At 45.0% G+C, this 7537-nt stretch overlaps 1 protein-coding gene across 1 annotated transcript; it reads right to left on the reverse strand.

Moving 5' to 3' along the window:
• Nucleotides 1-2168: 2168 nt before the first annotated feature.
• Nucleotides 2169-3584, reverse strand: LOC101768183. The gene is made up of 4 exons (XM_004954809.1): nt 3151-3584; nt 2850-3049; nt 2647-2765; nt 2169-2555 (listed from the first exon to the last, which is right to left on the reverse strand). The coding sequence occupies exons 1-4, from the start codon at nt 3582-3584 to the stop codon at nt 2169-2171; spliced, it is 1140 nt and encodes a 379-aa protein (XP_004954866.1).
• Nucleotides 3585-7537: the final 3953 nt, after the last annotated feature.

Raw genomic sequence — 7537 nt, forward strand, 5'->3', positions numbered from 1 at the left:
TTTACCCGCCCATGCTACCCACCTCAATTGCGCCCACGAATCACGCGCCCCAATTTCTTTCCTTCTTCCTGTCTGCTCTCCTGACCTCAATTCCACATTAGCAAAATCTATGATCGGCGGCTCTCCTCCCCTTCAACCCTACCAGGCCACCACAAGCAGATTCGAGTGCGACGACATGGCGATGCGGTCCGCGCTGACCTCCCTCCCCGCGCGCCTCCACACCCCCTCAGCCCCCGCGGTGGCCGGTGGCCGGCACCTCCTCAGCGACAGCAAGGGCTGCTTGCTAAGCAAGGAGGAGCGTGCCAAGGAGAGCGTCTACATCCAGGTGCGTCGCTACCGTCACCCCCCATTCTCCCAACCCGAAACCCCCTCCCCGCGCTGCCTCTCTCCCGCGCCAGGCCGGCATCCGCGCTCGCCTCGTGCAGGGCCTGGCGGCCTGCTCCATCCTATGTGTGGTGCGGCCTAATCTAATCTAATCTATTGTGGTCCTTCCCCTCCCTTCGCAGTCCCCGCAGTCTCTGGTGCAGCCTAATCTAATTTGTGGTTGATCTGGTCGGGTAAGTAGGTGATGGCGGCGGCGGGAAGGACGTAAACAAGGTCGGCGAACACCTCAAGGGGTTGGGGATCCCAGACGGCTCCACCAGGAGCGCTGCAGGTTCGTGTCATCTCGTGCTTGTATTGCGTTGCTAATTTTGGTGATTTTCTCAGGGATTAGAGATTTGGAACACCGATGGATGCCAACCTTCGATCCAAGATAATCTCGGTGGGGATGCTTCTGCAATTCTTGCAATGTCTTCAACTCTAATCTCCATGTGCCGCTCTGTCATTACAGGGGATGCTTCTGCAACTCTTGTAATATCTGAACTGAACCCTACTCACTTTCAGAAACAAATTACCGGGTTGTTGATAGCACATTTGACATTTCTTGCATACTACTCTTCCGTTCCAAATTGTAGATCATTTTACCATTTTTAGTTTCATAGAATTTACTTTGTATCTAAGCATACTATATATCTAGGTACGTAACAAAACCTATAAATCTAGAAATACCGAAACAGTTTATAATTTGGGAGGGACAGAGTATGAAAATTGATTTGGTTTGGTGATGCGCCTCTATTTGGCCCATCTGGTTAGGTATGGACGTACTGTGTGCATGGTAGCCCACTGCTGGAAGGCACCAAACCTGGTATCTGAATTCTGAAACAAGGCCTGGAGGACGGCCTGCTGGAGATGTTGTGCCGTTCTCCAGGCCGTGATGTTGTCCCTGTATGTGAAATTGTTCTTTGAGTCCATATTTGGATAGACTGATCATTGTTTACTTCAGATTTTCTTTCCATCTGTACAGTTTACATTGCTAAATGCCATGTAGACATGGCAATTCAAGCAGTGCAATGTTCATTTGCCCATTATAATTGTTGTTACATGCATATCCTGTATATTTAGACTTCATATATACATGTTTAGATTTCGAACTCAATGGATTCTAACAGAGTAACAGCTGTGATTCTGTCAACACTATTGTAATGAAACTTGAAGTTGTACCTTTTCTTTCTCGAATAGTGTGGGAACTCCAAGCACCAATATGCCGAAGGATGACATGACAAATGATATGGGCAACAGAAAGAGGAAGTATGAACCTCCCTTGCAATCATTCAGCAGTTTGATTTATGATCTTGTCATTTGTCTATGCACTGTTTTCTTTCCTGGCTACTTTGTGTGTGCAATCAAATCATAAGTGATTCTGTCAGAACTGTTATTTCTTTTTTTTCCCTATCAGTACCAGCATAGCTTATAGTGTCATGGCTTGATCTTTGCAAGCTAACGGTTCAGTTATATCGCCTAGCCCTAATGCGAATGGTTTTTATTTTTTTCTGAATGTATTTAGTTACTAATAATCAATGTTTTTTTTTTGCGCTAGCTGGTTTCTAGGCGGAGACCCATCGCCTAGCGCCTAGGCATGCCTAGGCGCGCCTAGGTGTTTTGCCTTTTTTTATTTCAACATATATAGGCTGAATAATATATATAAATATAGTATTTCAGCATATATATAGATGAATAATATATATCAATATAGTATTTCAGCATAAGTTGAAGATAAATTAAAAGATAAAGTGATAAACATGACATGTTAATTATCTAATTGATAAAGCCCAACTGCCATATCTTCTTCAATAGGGTTCCATATATTCATCCTCCTCATCAAACTCTTCTTCTTCGGACTCAAATTCTTCTCCTTCATAAAGTTGTCTCACTCTTGCACTTCTACGCAGCTCAAGTTGTTGATTTGCTATCACTGCATCTCCAATAACAGACCAAGGTATCCCTGTACCTTCCATCTCCTCATCTTCCTCATCTCTATAGACAACTGTTGCACAATTATCTTCATCTTCATACAGAAAACCTTGAGCTTCAGTTCTCGCACTAGACAAGAGAACATCAGTGGTCTTCTTTGACATTATCCTTTCTTTCTTATTAATCAACTTGGAGTTGAATTGAAGAAAGACCAATTTGTTGAGTCGGGTTGTAGTAAGCCTATTTCTCTTCTTAGTGTGTATCTACAAATTAAACATGAGACCATATAACTATCTTAATTCCTATAAGTTTACTGCTGAAATCTAGTCAGTAGATATGGAGTTAGGGACTAACCATTTCAAATGTACTCCAATTTCTTTCACAACCAGAAGAGCTTGATGTCAGAGAAAGGATCCTTGTTGCCAACTTTTGTAAAGCTGGTGTTTCAGTTCCATATAGCCGCCACCAAGATGCTGAAATAAACAACAACTCTTTAATATTAGTTACAAACATACAATAGATGATAACCAGCCGTGTAACATAACTACATAACTTACCTCTACCTAGATTGTAATCAAATTTTTCACAACTCCTTGCAAGCTTCTTGTTAAAATTTCCTTCTCTGTTTTGAAACTTCTTTAGTTCAGTGTTGACAGCCTCATCTTGCTTCTCCTCATCATGATGATAAAAAGTCTCTACACAGCTGATAAATCCTTCTGTTATTGTGGCTTCATCAAAGATTGATGGGTTACCATAGCTGTAGTATGGATTCAGCAGTAGGCAGTCAAATGCAATGGAGAATCTAGTCTTCCTTTCATCTTCTTGTCAGTAATAGCAATAACTTCGTTGTAGTGAGACTGAACATTGCCATAGGCTTCCTTGATCTCTCTCTTTGCCTTCAGTAGTTCTCCATATAGGAAACCCATTGATGGCTTCACATCCCCATCAACCAAATGAAGAACTTTAACCGATGGCTCAAAAACACTCAAATAGAGCTTCACATCCTTCCAAAAGGTTGGACTCAATATTGTTGCTGTTGCATCTTTTCCTTTTTTTGACTTCACATCCTTCAATGTGTCCCACCTATTATGAACCACCATATTTCTTAGTTGGTCCTTCTTCTCTAGTATGTTGTTCAAAGTGAGAAAAGCTGAAGCAAACCTAGTCACTCCTGGCCTTATTATCTCTCTACACTCTGTGAAGTGTCTCAAGCACTCCAATGTTCTTGTGTGCCCATAGACAAATATGGTGAATGCCTTTGCTTGGTCAATCACCTTCTTGATCCATGGCATGTTGCCAATTCCTTGGAGCATCAAATTGATTGTGTGAGTTGCACAAGAGCTCCAAAAGATGTTTGGTCTCTTCTCCAAAAGATGTTTGGTCTCTTCTCCAAAAGTAGCTTTTTTGCTCCCATGTTGTTAGAAGCATTGTCTATCACAGTGCACCACATCATCCGGACCAATGTCTTCAATTGCCTTGTCCACTAGTTCAAATATGACTTCACTTGTGTGTGACACATCTGACATCTCTTTTGAGCTGACAAAACTGGATCCATTAGCACAGTTAGTGCACAGGTTCATTATGCTTCTCCTCTTCCTATCTGACCAAGCATCAGTCATAACAGAGCACCCATTCTTCACCTTCTCAGCCTCACGTTCTTGCAGCAAACTCTTGGTTCTTGCATATTCTTCTTCTAGCAAACTCTCTCGCAGATCATGCAGAGGTGGAGGTTGAAGTCCAGGGCCAAACTGTCCAATTGCTTCACACATTTGCTTGAACTCATCATGTCACAAGCATTGAATGGTATGGCTGCATATGATACAAAAAGTGAGTAGTTCAGGCATGTATTCGAATCTGAAATGTAAAGAAAGTGAGTATTAAATTACCATGTGTATAGACCCATCTTGCAATATATTTATGAGGCTCTAAATTTGTGAGGCTCTGAACTTGTGAGGCTCTGAATAGCACGTGTCCACTTATCCATGGGTCCTAATTTGTGAGGCTCTGAACTTTCAACACAAGTTACTTCTTCATCCTCTCCTCCAACCCGAGAAACATTCACTTCTTCTCTAAGCTCTAGTTCATGAGCAACTGCCCCTTCCTCTTCCTTTTTGAATCTTCCAGTGACTTCTTGCTCTTGTCTTTAGCCTCCTATGTACTCTTCTTGCATTTCTTCGCATTTGTTCCATCATTGGTCACATGTTCCTTCAACCGATGCACCCCACCTTGGCTCCGGTGACCACAGAACTTGCACTCCACCTTGTCCTTGTTGTTTGGATCCACCAGAAACACATACTCCCATCCCACATCATCTTAAATTCTTTTGAGGACATTCACCTCCTCCCGAGCACATTCAGTGGTAACACCAGTAGCACCAGTACCAATTTCAGGAGCACAACCATTAGCAGCACTACCTCCCGACATTCTACATGAACATTGAAGAGCAACAAAGGCATCATGTATATGAATTGCAGAGATATAGAGCACTACAAGACTACAAGGTATATGAATTGGAATTGCAGAGATCAACCATGAATTGCAGAGACTACAAGGTATATGAATTGGAATTGCAGATATCAACCATGACTACAATATAGAGCATACAGAGGTACACAGAGCATACATGCACCATGAATTGCAGATATCAACCATGAACTGAATTGAATTGCAGAGATGACAGATGAGATGAGAAGCCAAGAAGAGTACAGAGGAGCAGGGGGCGGTGGGAGGAAGGACAAGGCCTCACCTTGGGGTTCCCGAGCGGCGGGGCGAGGTGCAACGAGGATGTCCAGGGGCGGCGGTGGGCCGGCAGATGGGGGCGCAGGGGACTTCCCAGGGGTGGTGTCGGGCTGGCGGACAGGGGCGCAGGGGACTTCCCAGGGGCGGCGTCGGGCTGGCGGACGGGGGCGCAAGGAGCTCTAGATGTAGCAGCGGACCGGCGGCCGAGGGTGCAGGGAGCTCGAGATTCCTTTTATCACGCAGGGCTTTCCTTTCTCACACGCACCTTTCCTTTCCTGCTCACGCGCATGCTCCGCCAGCTAAACTTCGCGCGCGCTCCGCCTAGGCGCCACCTCCTCCGCCTACTCACCGTGCAGGCACCGCCTTCCTCCGCCTACTCGCCGCAGAGGCGCCATGGAACTCCGCGGAATGCCGCGGAGCGCCTAGGATGCACCTACACCCCTAGGCCAGGCGGAACGGCTCTGCCTAGCGCCTAATAACGCTAGGCGAGCGCCTAACCACGCTAGGCGAGCGCCTAACCGCACCTTATTTTTCATTGCTAATAATCATAATCAATTTCGTAAATGCTTTTTTTTCCTCCTTTAGCGTTACAACACTATGTTATTTATGCACCTTATTCATTTTTTATTTTGTTTCTCTTGCCAAGAAAAGAACAAAATGTAGCAGCATAGCAGGTACTTCTCTTTCTTCCTAACCCTCTTTGTCATAACTGAACACAAGAATGCACGTACATGCATACATGGATTCAAATAAAACTGGATTGCGATTCCTTTTACGCTCCTTCAAACTTCTCTTTATTTTGACTTCTGTATCTTTATTTATCGTGTACCTGTTGTATCCAAAGACACATGTAAGTAGTTATTATTAAAATGTTTTGTTTATGGAATACATTTTATTTTCTTCTGTTATGGCAACTTGGTGTCTGATGTAAGTCTCTCTCCCTCCATTCTCTGGCATTCATTTAACATTTCCTAGCTTTTTGTTGCCCTACAAAATTTATTTCTAGTTTCCTTCTAATTAGAAATTTCTCTTCGGTTTTCATTTTTTCTAAGATGCAAGTCAATGTTAGTTGTCTGAACTCTTGCAATTAGTAACAACCAATAAGGCCATCAATGTATGCAATTGAGATGGCTTATTTGTATCCTTCACTCACAGCTAAATTACTTGTAGCAAGTAAGCACTCATGTTTTTTTTCGTCTGTTCAGTTGTAAATTTATTCTTCTTTTTTCTCATGATTAATGCCGTGACACCCACAAAATAACCTCCAAAGAAGGCAGGGATGATTTCCCTTTCTAAATTAATATGGCTTCTTCCGTTTCATTCACTGTGATATCATGGCTGACTGGTTGTGTTGCAAAACCACTTTTTTTTTGTTTCCAAGGAAGATTGGAAGCTCTTTGTTGTGGAAAGTATGCAGTTATCCTTCTCAAAGCTGATGGCTTATTGATGAAATATGTATGCTTCGTAGGTTCATTCCTAAATTCCTGATCAGATAGTCTATATCCTGTTCTTCTGAAATTTGGTCCTGTAATGTTATGCACAAATTAGGTTACTTGAAATTTTCACTATTTCAGGCAAAATACTTTGAATCGTATGCTAAAGGATGATGCTTTAACTTTCTTTTTTTTTGCTCATTTCAGAATACTAGGCAAAAACAACTGCAAAAGACCATCAAGGATTCACTAGCAAAGCTCAGCAAGCTTATTGACTCAAAAATGAAACAAGTGGCACGACGGAGGTGTCAGGGGGAAATATTAACGACTTCCTTATATTCCTTAATGACGGTCATAAGGGCCCGGATCCACCTCCAGCAACAGTGACCTCCGCCGACTTGTGTCGACCCCCGGGTCACAGGGTCGGACGCGCCGGACCCCCCGAGGCCGCTCCTCATCCCAGCCGAGAGAGTTCCGCCTCGCCCGACCCCAGGCGAGAGGGGTCCGACCCCTCGCAGTAGGTCTCCACCTCTCCCGACCCTGGGCGCAAGGGGTTAGACGTGCCCGACCCCTATCGCAAGGCTCCGTCTCGCCCGACCCCGGGCGCAAAGGGTCGGATGTATCCGGACCCACAGGACAGAGCTTCACCTCGCCCAAGGATGTGCGCGAACCAGCAGACGAGGGCGCAGATCTTGTGGGCCCCCACCGATCTCTCCATAAATGCAACCGATGGGATGCCCATGTCCAATCTACGGCTCTGACACACAGAGAGGCGCCCACGTCCCTCGACGTGACCCACCGGAGTCTTCGGGCGGCACACTGCTCCCACAACTGCACAGGGCTACAGCTGCACCGTCCTAACCCTCCCCTATGACATTCGTCATAGGGCACTCATCGCCCCTGCTACCTAACAAAGGAGGGGGCACTGCCCGGTTTCCCGCTCGGCCTGGCAGCAAGAGCGTGTCAGTTGCGCCCCCTGGTCAGCACGAGTGGCTACAGTGGTCGCCCATCATTCGTGACATGCATGGCTATGGCGGCCAGTCATCATCATCGACTCGCAGAGCTACAGTGGT

This window comes from Setaria italica, chromosome I (genome assembly GCF_000263155.2).
Source record: "Setaria italica strain Yugu1 chromosome I, Setaria_italica_v2.0, whole genome shotgun sequence".
Classification (NCBI taxonomy): Eukaryota; Viridiplantae; Streptophyta; class Magnoliopsida; order Poales; family Poaceae; genus Setaria; species Setaria italica.

What these genes read in the sequence shown, in the direction of transcription:
- LOC101768183 (XM_004954809.1), bottom strand. Translation starts at nt 3,584, where the DNA reads ATGCCATGGATCAAGAAGGTGATTGACCAAGCAAAGGCATTCACCATA. An exon ending in GAAGCCTATGGCAATGTTCA is followed by an intron (nt 3,050 to 3,150) that starts GTCTCACTACAA and finishes TCCATACTACAG; the next exon opens with CTATGGTAACCCATCAATCT. An exon ending in ATTGGAGTACATTTGAAATG is followed by an intron (nt 2,556 to 2,646) that starts GTTAGTCCCTAA and finishes TTTAATTTGTAG; the next exon opens with ATACACACTAAGAAGAGAAA.